Source organism: Sciurus vulgaris (assembly GCF_902686455.1).
Source record: "Sciurus vulgaris genome assembly, chromosome: 8".
NCBI classification, from domain to species: Eukaryota; Metazoa; Chordata; class Mammalia; order Rodentia; family Sciuridae; genus Sciurus; species Sciurus vulgaris.
This window is the reverse complement of record NC_136468.1, coordinates 63,394,326-63,408,600: the sequence shown is the minus strand read 5'-3', so window position 1 is coordinate 63,408,600 and position 14,275 is coordinate 63,394,326. Positions and strand designations below refer to the sequence as shown.

At 33.2% G+C, this 14,275-nt stretch overlaps 1 protein-coding gene across 8 annotated transcripts in view; it reads right to left on the bottom strand.

The window, feature by feature from the left end:
• Positions 1–14,275, bottom strand: part of MAGI2 (membrane associated guanylate kinase, WW and PDZ domain containing 2) — a 1,317,383-nt gene that overhangs the window by 915,598 nt on the left and 387,510 nt on the right. For all 8 annotated transcript variants that reach the window (XM_079150214.1, XM_079150216.1, XM_079150215.1 and 5 more), the window contains exon 2: positions 1,899–2,015. In XM_079150214.1, the coding sequence (XP_079006340.1) occupies positions 1,899–2,015 (117 nt within the window). The remainder of the gene's footprint in view (positions 1–1,898; positions 2,016–14,275) is intronic.

Here is a 14,275-nt window from a genome sequence, read left to right as displayed (position 1 = left end):
AATCATTTTTAATCTCAAATTTTTTTTTCACTTTTATGCCAGGTTAAAAGCATTGATAGTGAATGGTGTCATTCATTGGCCATTAAGCGTGGTGGCTGCAAAATCCAAGAATAATTCTTTATCACAATATTCAGATTCATTGAGTTCCTAATTATCTCTTTTGTAGGAACTATTCAAGGATTTCTAATTGAATTTATGACCTTGTACCAAAATCACATCTTGAAACTCTTTACATTTACTCACGTAAGTCTAGTTATTTTACCCTTATATTTATTTTGTCTTCATAGTCTTTCTTTGGTACTTTAAAAAGAGATCCTTTATTTCAGAGCTTAATTAACTAATGCAAAATTTACTCTCATTATCCTCATATTTAATTAAGACTTTCTTATTTATGTCATCGCCTTAGCAAGGACTACGAGTATTCCTGAATGTCAGCCTCTTATCTATTTCCCTCAGCTTTTAAACATAATAAAGTGGCTGGATTCTTTATTTAGTATTTCAGATCTTCTTTCTTTCATGTCACAAAAGATAAATTCACACGGTTGCGCTGACAACATCATGGCTTTGAAAATGCGTCCACCCGTTACCTTATAAATAGTTCAGTCACTTACTTTAATCCATCTTCTTCTTCCCATCACTTGGATGTCAAACTAGCAAGTTTAAGAATGCACTTTCCTCAACTTTAAACCAAGAGTCCAAAGTCTATTTACTTAACTAACAACACACTGAAAGAGGAATAATTTTGGCCAAAACAAGATGTCAGTCAGCAAGTAGTCTTATTTAGAAACATTTGATAGTCATGCTCTGGCAGTTTTATTTTGATGAACATTGAGTAGTGCTAACAATGGTGAGAGTCTACCCCTCCTAAAATGGGTGTTGGTTAAATGGCTGGGTGGTTACCTGCCCATCTTCACATCTTTGTGTGTTTTCAGTATTTCAATATAATCATCCATCTATATCATTTACATAGTACTGGGGGTTTAATGCTGGATGTCAGATGTCAAAACCAATATTTTTTGTTTGCTTATTTGTTTCATTTACCCTAGCCAAGTTTTTCTTTCTTTATTAAGTTTACAGAGCCCATGGCTTTGAGTTTATTAAAGTTTAGGGCAGAATTGAAATAAAAGGAATACACATAATACACACAGACCAGAATTTCTGGAGAGAGTCTTTGGAGGTCATAAAATCTCCCTTGAAGAAAATAGCTTTTGATATTGAAACAAGAGCTAGGACCTGAGTTGAAAAGTTCTTCATTGTCCTCAATATTCTACTAGAAGATTGTCAAATGACTTGAAAGAGGTACTAAAGTTCATTTGTGAATTTTATCACTTCACCTATTTCTTTCTTTTAAGGGAAGATCAGGAATTGATGTTTGTGGACTTCTATAGGTTGCATAAAAAACATCTGCCTCAACATCACTTCCTAAGAATTCCAGAATATTATCTTTGATTTTCCATGTGTACTTTTTTTTTTTTTTTTCACTTATGAGATTCCCTTGCTGCAAACCTGAGCTGAAGGAGTTACTGTGTAAATTCTATGTACAAAATAACTGTTTCAACTAATAAATTGAATTTGCATTCTCCTGTCTCCTGGTGTGGAGTTCTACTTCAATCATGATTCATTCTGAATCACCAAAAGTCTGGACTAGAATCAATATTTTTCAGTACTAACTTGAGAAGCATTGAGTTAGATTTTATAGCTTGAAAAATCACAAGTCTCCTCTGTCTACAATTTCATTATACACCACACAATCGGAGTTGTATTTAACATTTCTATCTCTCAAATCGGTTTTCTGTTCCAAATCAGTACGACTTAACTTTTCTTTTAAACAATGGATATAGAGCTGAACATCTCTCCTACTGACACGGGAAGAAAATAACATCACCCATTCTACTCACACGGCACCGTGCGGAGGTAGAGGTTGTCACGGATGATTTGCTGAAGTTCGTGGTCAACAGAACCCTTCTGAAATCGTAAGTTGAGGTAGTGACGAAGGTCCTTATCAACAATTCCTCCTGAAATAATAACGTTTTTTAGTAAAGGATGTCGAATAATGATAAGAAGGTAATTTAATTCTGTCATAAATCTACTCATGAGCCCATCTAAAGATGAATTCTTTCATATTGCTCTTTTGACTTCCTGAAACATTTACTGTTTTCATAATAAAACAAATAACATTTGCTGAGAAAACAATTGCCTGTGAAATCCATGCTCAGTGTTTGGCATGTATTCTTTAATTTAGTCTTCATTTAGAGTGAAATTTATATTATGGTAAAGGACATATGTTACTCCTGAATTGATACTGAAACATCATAGTGTATAATCATTATTGGGATAAAAAGCAGCTTTATTTATTTCTTCCCATTCCTCTCTCCCAGCTCCTGGCAACACCTACTTTGTATCTCCATGAAATAGATTTTTCTAGGTATCACATGTATGTGAAAGCAAAAAGATTAGCCCTTTTGGACTATTTTATTTTACTTACACTGATATATTTAAAATATGAAAAGATTTTAATGTTATTTAAAATTATCTATGGGTTTATCATGATACAAAAGTTAAAAAACTATTATGCAAACATTAGAGTTTGTTTCCTTTATAACTATAAATCAAAGTAATTTTGCTTACTTATAATATATGTGAAGATGTTTTTAGCTAGAATGAAAGGCTTTCTTTGGCCAGTGGAAATAACTGAGTCTTTTTTGCTATTATAATTTAATGAAAAGCTGGGATACTGGTGAGAAAATCAATAACATAAGTCTGTCAAAGATTAAAGGATAACTATGCCAATTTATGTATGTTTATCTGAGAAACTTCCTACTTCTATTTTGGAAAGATTGAATTATAAATCAAAATACCCATAGAAATAAAAATAAGAATTCCTGAAATTCATCTTTTCAATCCATTATATTAGGTTAATTGAACCAACATAGAAAATTAAAGTTGGAAGAAATAGGAAATCTGTAATAGTAGCAAAATCATATTCTCTTCAAATCCTTTTGAATCTCAGAAGAAGAATCACAGGTCTGTTTGCATCACCATGATCATGTAAAATGACATTATGGAGGTGTACACAAATGCAACACAATCACTTTTACACAAACAATACTTAGTGTATTTGTAAATCATATGATAAAACATTTCTGAAGTTTTCAAAATCCATCATTTCAGTTGCTTCCTCATCTGCAGATAGAGTCACAGTAAGATGCCATTGAAATAGAAATTTTAACTAAATCGACTATTAATATTCTTACTCTCCAAATAATGGTTCTTATATATTTGAGCAAATGTTCTCAATCTTTTTTTACACCCGGTATAACTCAATAAAGGAAAACAAACAACATCATATGAAGGCATATGGTTTATTTGATGCACATAAAATTTACATGCTTACATACATAATTTTTTTCAAACGTAGAATCATTTTATCAGCCAGAGAATCAGCGCAATCAGAAATAAAATTTATGAAACTATTATCAGAAAATACCAACAATTACTTATTATGTACATCTCCAAATGCCCTGTGTTTCTGTGGCTCTTGAACTTGCTGGCAGTACAGTGAATTTGTTAATAATTAGAAATCCTGAAACTCCACCCCCGCCCACCATTTCTTTCTGGTCAGCAGAACATGCTTACTCTCCTTAATTCATTACAGCCACTGAACAAGCATCATGCCTGGGACTGTTCTCAGCTGCCGTTTCTGCCGGGTTCTAAGCCTTCAGGTCCTTTGGCAACTGCACCCCCTCTTGCTTCTTTTTTTCTCTCAATCAAATATGTGGGACATGTCAAGTGATGAGATGCTTTCTGGCAGCCCAAGAAAATGCCAACTATAGAACAACAAATGCAGTCTGACCACTAATGTAAGCTAGAATCACTCACCTAAGGTATATGGGTAAGTTCACCTTTTGTAGTCCAGGATGATTCTTGCCCCTGAAAATACATTATCAGTTCAAATCATTTCCTCCACTACAAATATCCTGCATTTGTCCAGTTGAAAATTTACCTACCTAAGAAAATAATCACAAAAGCCTGTTGATTAATTCGTTACTGGCTTTTATTGTTTTCTCCCCAAAGAACTTGCTGAAGCAACTAAGTATTAATAAAAGATTCCTTAATTAATTAAAATGAGTTATGACAAATTAGAGTGAAATCCTGTAGGTAATATCATTTATTTTGAAAGGATTTTTCCAAATACTTGATTCCTTCACAATTTGTCATAGCATCTTTTAAGTAAGGCAATTTCATTTATCTAATATTCTTATTATGGCAAATTCTGATAGTTACCTATCCAATGTTTTTCCCCCATTCTTTTCTATTAAAGAACACCAATGTAGTTTCTGGTCTACACATGCTTCTTCCCAGGACAAGATTCACAGTGGTCTACAACAGCCATTCATTTTCGTTCCTCACTTTCCTTCTGACCTTGCAGCTTCCTCCAACAGCTATATTCTGGCCATTGAGAGATAACACATAACGGATTTCTTAATTTTTTTAACTTAACATGATATTTGAGATGAAGCAGTGATGTTTGGCGGTGGAGTGACAAACTCAAGGAAAAGGCCAACGTGCTAGTGATACTGAAGGAGAGTTGGAAATAGCCTGAGTGGGTCTCCAGCAGCTTTACTAACTGGATAAAAATTAAATATAATCAACTACATAACTTAAGATTTCTTGTTATATGAAAAAAAGTAGATATTCATCTTTAAAAATGTTATGGTAGGGTATTCTTTTAAGACTAATATGGTTGAGAAATTATAAAAGATCCTCATCAATACACATGTATAAATGTTACATGCATGCATGTATAAATAATATGCACACATACACACATTAAAAAGTATAATTACCCTTGAATAGAAAATTCAATTTAGAGAAATTAAACAACAGATGTTAGATAAAGACTGAACTGAGAAACAGAACCTAGGTCACATTGATGGCCTTATTATAGGTTTATAATTTAACATTTTTAAACAAGATGAAAAGGAGAGAATTCCACAGTTTTAAATTGTTTAATAAACTATCTCTCTTTTTTTTTTGCCATGGTTATAGTTTTGGTTTCACTGTTAGTGTTTGTAGAGTTTCTGTCCTAACATGTGTTGGTTATGCCTAGATATTGTTGCTTAACGGGTGCATCCATCCATCCATCCATCACTCTGCCAACAAAGCACTATGTCAAATCACCCTCTCATCCTATACTTTAGTTGCTTGTACTCCTCTACACAAAATATTCAGTGGGCTCTTACTATTATATTTTAATAACTATTGAATTATTTTATTTAACTATGTGAAAAAGCTTTCATTTCCTTTATTAAAAAATATAGCTGTAGATTAATAAAGTAGACACTTTCTTAAGTGACACTTTTTTTGTGAATAAGAAAGTTGGGAAGGATTTGAAGTCTATAATTCTGCTTCCATAGAATATGTACCTCAATGGTATACTCTGTAGTCTGAGGACCAAACTTCTTAGTAGAGAGCACTCAAGTCCTTTCTCGACGGGATTTCAAATCAAGCTTCTGAATGTGACATCAAAGCATAACTTAAGAAGACCCATTAGAGGGAAGTTGGTTCAGAAGCTCATACAATTTATTTGGTATATGTTTGTGGCAAAGATGGGATGTAGAATGAAGGAACCATCAGGAAGAAATGCCCATGGAGCATTTGAGGAGAAAACTCTCAACGTTAATATGTGAACATGCTGTGCATTTCTAAGACCCCACAGTTTTCAGGAGTGTCCCCAGTAGCACTTGACTGCTTTATATTCTCTATAACTTCCATGATCAGATTAAAGGAGAAGTTGATGCTTGGGTGAGATGAGTAGAATCTCCTTGGCATATCCCTTAAGGCAAAGTGCCTGGCCTTTCTCTTACACTAATGCCAGATACACTTCCTAAATTTAAGAGAGAAACACCAAAATCTATACTATTCGTGCTGTTTGTGTACTGATTGCTAGCAGCTGGACAGTGTAGACCCACCCCTTACTCACAGGCATGGTTATAGGCTCAAATTTTTCCTCCCTTTGTGTCAACCGTTTCAAGGAACACACGTGTATCTTACAAAGTTAACAGGCAAATTGAAGAGAGTTCTCTTCTTGAGATGGTGGTGGTGGGTTAGGGAGATGGGGATGACCAGAAACAAGAGTGTGGTTCATTCTGATAACTTCTTATTTATTTATTTATTTTTTTTTTCAGTGCTGGGAATTGAACCCAGGGCCTTGTGCTTGCAAGGCAAGCACTCTACCAACTGAACCACATCCCTAGTCCCATTCTGATAACTCATACTATGCTTCAGCCAAACCAAGCCACTGTAATACTCTAATCACTTTATTTATTGCTCCTTCTCTTGGCTTCAGTTCTTTTCATTCACACTCAACCAGATGCTAATGCGACCACTTGATTTTTGTTGGTTTCTTATTTTTTACAACCTTCTTTTGGTTAAGAGTACCCTGATTTCTCTTCTTGAGTGGCTATATAGATGTTGTAGATGTGGTTAGACTTTAAGCCAAGCTCCCCTTGTCCTTACTCAATTAAAATTTATCTTGCAGGAGGTGGCTTTGTAAGTGTAGTAACCAAAGGGTATGGATACAAGTGCATTCATTTTGAAGGTGACATCCTGAAAAGATTATCTATCATTCCTGCTTCTTGGATGTAAAGAATTGTTCTTATAGGATAAATCATTTTCTATTCATTTCATATCTTTTCCACTCCTGACCTCAATCTCTAAAACAGCGCCTTTTCATCATGCAAGGCTTTGAAATGTTTGTGGAATAAAATAAATTGCAAATGCTACAATTGAAAGAATGTTAGACTTTGAATAAAGAAACAGAATTTTAGTTACTACTCCAACTCTTATTTGCTTTTAATTTTTAATGAAGAATTTCTCATTTTTCTCATCTGTAAAACGTAGGTATTTTAGTCTTTTCAGGCTGCTATAACAGAATTCTATAGACTGGATGGCTTACACAACAGATATTTATGTCTCATATTTCTGAAGATTGGAAGTCCAACATCAGGGCTTCAGCAGATCTGGTGACTGGTGAAGACACTCTTCCTGGATTACAGATGGCCCTCTTCTTGTTATTATCTACATATGGCTAGCAGAAAGCAAATTCTCTCATTTTTCTTATAAAAGTACTAATCCCATTCATGAAAGCTTGACCCTCATAATATACTTATCTCACAAGGACCCCATCTTTTAATATAATTATGTTGGGGTTTAGGACTTTAACATATAATTTTGAGGGAAAAGTTAATTCTCAGTCCATAAAATGAGTATAGGAACAAATAAGGTCTCCTCTAGATCTCGATTTGATGCTTTCATTAACAGTATTTACTGAGTACATTTTAGTGTTTGGGATTTTCTATTTTTTTGGTGAACAGATGACCAAATTATTATTTTTTAGTTAGTCATAACAAGTTGGGAATAGTCCATAAAAAATGAAACCATGGATAATCTCACTTGATATCTTTTCTTTTTCTTTGAATTTTTAGGAAGTTAATATCATCCACAGAAAATTGATTTGAGACTTTATCTTTGTCAAATAAGTAGTAAAATAGCCTAGCAAAGCAGTCTTAAAGGAACTAGGAAAAGAGAAGGAAGATCTGTCCACATGCCTTAAGATATTTCCATGAGTAACTGAAAGTGTATCTTATGTTAATTTATTGGATGGTATGGAAGTCAAAGAATAGACAATAGGAAAGAACTATGGGACTTGTGTTACCAAGTTCCTTTTTCAAAAATAGTTTCTGCTTGGCTTATCTCAAAAATGGAGAAATAAATCACAGAAAAGTTGATTGATTCTGTTAAGATCTACGGCCACAAAATAGGTGACAGACATATCTAATCTAGTCTACTGAAACAGGCTCCAGCCCCTTTTTAGGTAGAAAATTGACTTTGGTTTCTGGTAATCTTAGAGGCCCATCTCATTTCTATCTGGGTAGAGTACTACTCTGCTTTACCAGATGCATTTTATCCATACTGGTCATTCTATAAATTGCCAAGGCAATAAAATTGTTCTCCAAATAATCCCTTTTTGTTCATTTTAAATAGGAGCACATGCACAAGGCTTGTGTAATTGAGAATGCCTTGGCTAATTATTTTTCCAATACTGGAAACATTTTAGCTATATGACAATTCTTACCATTTCAGTATTTTACTCATTTCAGTATTTTACTCAGTATTTTACTTTATTAGGGAGTGTGGTCGGTCTTTTAAAAATCATACTTTAATATCTTGGTGTGTATTTTTTCCCAAAATTTAGTGGCACTGCATACTTTGTGTAAAAATACAATAAGAAGAATGACAACAAAATATATTAAACAGTTGCAATCATTAGGAGACTCAAAACTAGAGAGAATAATTGCTATTTCAGAGAAAATGACAGAGATAAATGTAAGTGGTTTATAATATTCTTCAGCTCTATTGAAAGTAGCTTTTTATCATTTCCTTTCCCCTGCTATTGTACAGATGGGATATTATTATTGAGTTTCAGTTTTCATTGTTAGCCCTGTTCTCAAAGTAAATGTTAGACATGTTCCTATGGTTATGATTTTAGGCTCCCATGGAGAAGAGAAAATGAGTCCTTGGTATATATTAGACATTGTGCTAGGAGCTGTACATGTCTTACCCCAAACTTTACTATCACAAAATATGAAGGATAGGCACAGAGCTGGAAACAAACTATAGTGTGTCTATGTTTTCAATAGTGTCCCTAGCTGGCTAATTCAGTCTAAGAGTAGGGTATTTCTATTAGTCTTTAATACATCTAACTCTTAAAATCAGATGCTGTTTACAAAAATCAGGATGTCACAATAAACTCAGAATAATGAAAGTAAAAAGATATATGGGCAAAAAGGGACATAATAGTTTAATCTGAGTTCAGTCCATTTTTTAAATCAGAAATACACTACTTTAAATTTAAAAGGGGAAAATAATTTACTAGAATGTTTGCAGCTAGGTTTGAAATTATTGAAGTTTACTAAATCAGAAAGCTATAAGGCTTGTACATAATCTTGAATACCAAGATTACTAAAGTAAAAGAAAAACATTATACAAAGTATCTAGATAATTCAGCAGGTTAGATTTTTTTTTAGAGGGATCCCTGATTTATAGCATCTAATATTATTCTAAACTTTAAGTGTAAGTTTTTCAAAATACAACAATAAAAATATCACAATTATTTTTATTATTGAAAAATCCAATTTAAGAATTTACTTAAGGTAATAAAAAGCATAAAATGAACTTCTTATATTCTAGTGTTCCTCAAGTACTGTCCTATATAAATCTAAAAGTTAATGTACAAGTGGTACTTAAGAGATAGACATTTTATGCTTATTTTGTGTTAGCAAGTTATTATCCCCAAGTCAAATGAGAAATTAAGTTTTTAAATAGGTGATCCTTATTATGAGTAAAATTGATGGAAATTTACAGGAAGATTTATAAATATTTCACATTATTTTGTGCTTTGATAATTACAAGAAAGTCAGACCACTTGCTTATTTTTAATTTTTGCTAACTGCTGCAACTTAGAGATGTTCAAGTATAGTAGATAATCGACTCCAAATGATTTCATGCTGAAAATTATCAAAGCATAGACAATTTTGCACAAATTAACTATTAAAAACCCATAAATAATAAAATAATTAATAAATTATTTTGTAGTATAGAATGATTTTCCCCATAGAAATAACATTGTATATTGTAATGTCTGTGGCCCACATGTTCTTTAATGAGTTGGACACCTGATGCACATTATTTATAAAATGTTGGAATTGTATTGCTACCTGTAACAGTGCTTCTGGAGGTGTGTGGAGAGAGAGAGAGAGAATGTGTACATGTGTGGAGGCGGATGTGAGGCTGAAATTCCAAGTTAGGCTGACGGATTTTAAAACCTCAAAACCCTGCTTTCAAGGTAGAATTGAACATTCCCAGCTCTAAGACCCTGCTTTGTGGCTATTCTCAGGATGAGGATGGGGTTAGGAATGGGTAAAGGAGGCACAGCCTGTTAGAAAGATTGATTCTATAAACATGTATAAAGACTTAGAAAAAATGAACAGTCTGCTAATGTTTCTCCCTCCAGCCCGGTTCCACCTGAATTCTCTCTTTTTAACAAGTTCAGCTCTCAGTTTATTCTGAGATCATCTCTGCCTCAGTTTGTACTGCCACCACCTATTTGATCAAATTTAACTATAAAATGGGTTGCAAGGTGTTTCCCTATCATTCAAGAAAATACAAAATCATTTTGTGATTTCCTTGGAACATTTGAAAATACTTTATTAAATGAAAATGCTTTACATAACAACAACCACAACAAAATAGCCTGAAATACCTTTTCCTACAAATATTTGCAAGTCCCAGCTTAAAAAAAAATCCTACTTAATTCTATCTTCCAGTACGTACGTGCATGTTAATCCTGCAGGAAAGTAAAGGTAATGGTGACGAGGAGAAAATAGTGGAAATTTGAGGGTTACAAAGCCCAGGAGGTAGTTTTCTTCAATTTCATAAGAAACGCAGACTTGCATAAATTAGTTACATACATCATTCAAGGAAGAAGATGTGTGTTTGTGTGCGTGCCCACACGGATGTGTGCTCAGGAAACAGAAGTGAGTGAGCAATGAGAAATAAGAAAATAATCATGAGGGATACTATTAGAAGAAACTTAGAATGGCATAGAGGAAGGATAATGGAAGATTTCTTCACCATTCTTGTTCTCCTAGGTTGTTGCCACTACCATCCCTGAAAGACAAGGGCTGGTCTGACACTGGAGAGAAATGAGAAGAAGAAAAGGGGTGTAAGAGACTGAATCTGTAACCTGGCAGAGTCTGTAGTGGCAAAGAAAATGGAGAGGGGATCCCAGGCAATGGAAGTGGAAAAAGAAAGCCATTTCTATTGCCAAGTTGCTGAGTGTGCTGTGTCCCCCAAATGAGTATAAGAATAGTATATGAGTCAGATAGGAAGTAAAGACTCTGATAATGGATTTTTACTGAGTTACAAAATTACTTCTACCAGTGATTGTTACAGGTTTTATTTATACTTTTTGCCAGACATAGTACTATAGATTAATATATTCAATTATCCATACCTGAAGACTATTAATTAAAATGTTCTAAAGACTTGTTTTTAGACATCTGGGACCATATTGTCTTTAGAAATTCAGGGAAGACTGGCTCAAGAATGGGTAAAAGGAATGAATAAAGAATTAATAAATGATACGCTTGATTACCTTCTGTCCCCAGATTATATAAAAAAAATTAAATGTGACTTTTGAAATGAAATGAACAATCAATGAATGGGATGCCATCAAAATAAAAAGCTTCTTCACAGAAAAGTGAGCAATCAAGAGCATGAAGAAAAGCCTACGGAATGGGATAAAACCTTTGCCATCTACACTTCAGATAGGGCATTGATTTCTACAATATACAACGAACTCAAGAAACTTAACACCAAAACAAACAAACAAACAAACAAACAAACAATCAAACAAAATATCCCAAAATAACCCAATTAATCAATGGGTAAAGGAACAGAACAGATATTTCACAGAAGAATAAATACTTTTGGTCAACAATAACATGAAAAAATGTTCAACATCTCTAGAAATGTGAATTAAAACTATACTGAGATTCCATCTCACTCAAGTCAGAATGGCAATTATCAAAAATATAAGTTACAATAAATGTTGACCAGGATGTGGGGGAAAGGGTACACTCATTCTTTGCTGGTGAGACTACCATTTGGTACAACCACACTGGAAAGTAGTATGGGGATTACTCAGAAACTTGGGAATGGAACCACCATTTGACCCAGCTATCCCATATATCCAAAGGACTTAAAAATGAGCATACTACAGTGTCACAGACACATCAAGGTTTATAGCAGCTCAATTCATAATAGCTAAACTATGAAACCAACCTAGATGCCCTTCAACAGATGAATGGATAAAGAAAATGTGGTATATATACACAATGGAATATTGCTAAGCCAATAAAGAAGAATGAACTTACGGCATTTGCCAGTAAATGGATGGAGCCGGAGACTATAATGCTAATTGAAATAAGCCAATCCTAAAAAGCCAAAGTCCCAGTGTTCTCTCTGATACGTGTATATTGTATAACACACAACAAGGGCTGAGCAGAAGGGCAGAGAAGAAAATAAGTACCTTGGTGAGACAAAGGGGAATGAAGGGAAGGGAGGGGGATGGCAGTAGGAAAGACAGTGGAATGAATTGGACATCACTTCCATATGTTCATATGTGAGCACATGGCCAGTGTAACTCCACATCATGTATAACCACAAGAATGGAAATTTATACTCCCTGTATGTATAATATGTCAAAATACATTCTACTCTCATGTATAACTAAAAAGAACAAATACATATTTTTAAAAAATCAGCATACTGGGGTTGGGGCTATATAGCTCATTGGTAAAGCACTTGCCTTGCATTTTTGAGGCACTGGGTTCGATCCTCAGCATCACATAAAAATAAACAAATAAAATTAAGTCATGCTGTCCATCTACAAGTCCAATCTTTTTTAAATAAAGAAAATTTTTAAAAATCAGCATACTATAGTGATGCAGTCACATCAATGTTTATACCAGTTCAATACACAACAGCTAAGCTATGGGTCAACCTAGATAGTCTTCAACAGATGAATGGATAAAGAAATTATGGGTATATATACAAAATGGAGTATTACTTAGCTACAAGGAATGACTTTATGACATTTGCCAGTAAATGGATGGATCTGGATATTATCATGCTAAGTGAAATAAACCAATCCCTAAAAATCAAAGGCTAAATGCTTTCACTGATATGTGGAAACTAAACCAAAATAAGCAGGGGTCAAGGGGGAAGAGAAGAGAAGTTCAGTAGATTAGACAGAGGGGAATGAAGGGAAGGGAGGGCAGATAGGAATAGGAAAAAGAGTAGAATGAATCTAACATAACTTTCCTATGTATTTATATGAAACTATCTAAGTGAATCTCATCATTGTGTACACCCACAAGAATGGGGTCCTAATAGAGTAAGATATATTTCATACTTGTATAATTTTATCAAAATAGATTCTACCATCATGTACAACCAAAAAGAATGAATAAAAAATCATATTATGTATCAAAACTACATAATTTTCATATAATACATATTAAATAAGCTCCATGTCATTTACATTAAGAGCTAGATTAATATCCACAGTCATGAAGGACAATTAATAAATATTATAAATTATGCCAACTTTTTATACTTCCAGTCACAATGAATAATTGGTATCATCCTGAGGTCAAGTTCTATGCCTTCATTCGAAGTATATTTATAAAACAAAAAATGTTTACTGAATTAGGCTTCCTGTTTAAAATATGTTTAGTTTCTTCTATTAATAATAAAAATCAGTCCACCATCTAAGAATATTTATTTTGTAAGAAAAACTTAAGCTGAAGTTAAAATATAATTGATTGAGACTTCAGTGTACTGAGTTTTGTTTTCTGCTGTAAATGTTACATAATAATTTAGATCTATCATCCAAAAATTCACCCTTAGCACTCACCAAATAGAAAATAATCACCGAATAGAAAAGTAATCTTTACTATATTCAATATATTGATACAATGTATAAAACATAGAACAGAACATATGCTATAATGTTACGGCTGAAATATATTTTGTTATATTAAATAAAAAGGAATACTTTTGACCTTCTAAATCATGATGAGGAAAAAGCAGTGACAAATACAATTATTTTTAGTATGTATTTTTTTGTGTGTTCCAAAACAGTTTGTTACACAAAAATTCTCTATCATTCACTTGGCTTCAATCACTATAAGACTAATGAGACCCCAGTCATTCTGAGAATAGAACATCAAGTTGAGGTTTAAATTTATTTCTTAACTATCAACCTAGTCTCAAATGCTGAATTTTGAAAAGGTCTAAAAATTGCAAAATACAAACAGTCCATCTGCAGTTTTCAGAGGATCTATTATTACATTAAGCCTACAGCAAAAGATATTAGTCAAAGGAAAGAGTTTCCAAATAAAATATGTATCATCCAAAGTAATAAGAATATGGGCAAAAAAGGTAGGAATTTCATTAGTAACTTTCTAAATTTGATGTAGCCAAAGAACAAACTTAATATTTTTTCCAAAGTTTGCAATTGCTGTAATGTTTTCATAGTTTTAAAGATCTTTTGTGTAGAATAAGGTACATGGAGTAGTTATTTTGTTTACTGGAACAAATTATTTTCCAGTCATGAGCAGTTATAATAAAAACAAACTCATTGATA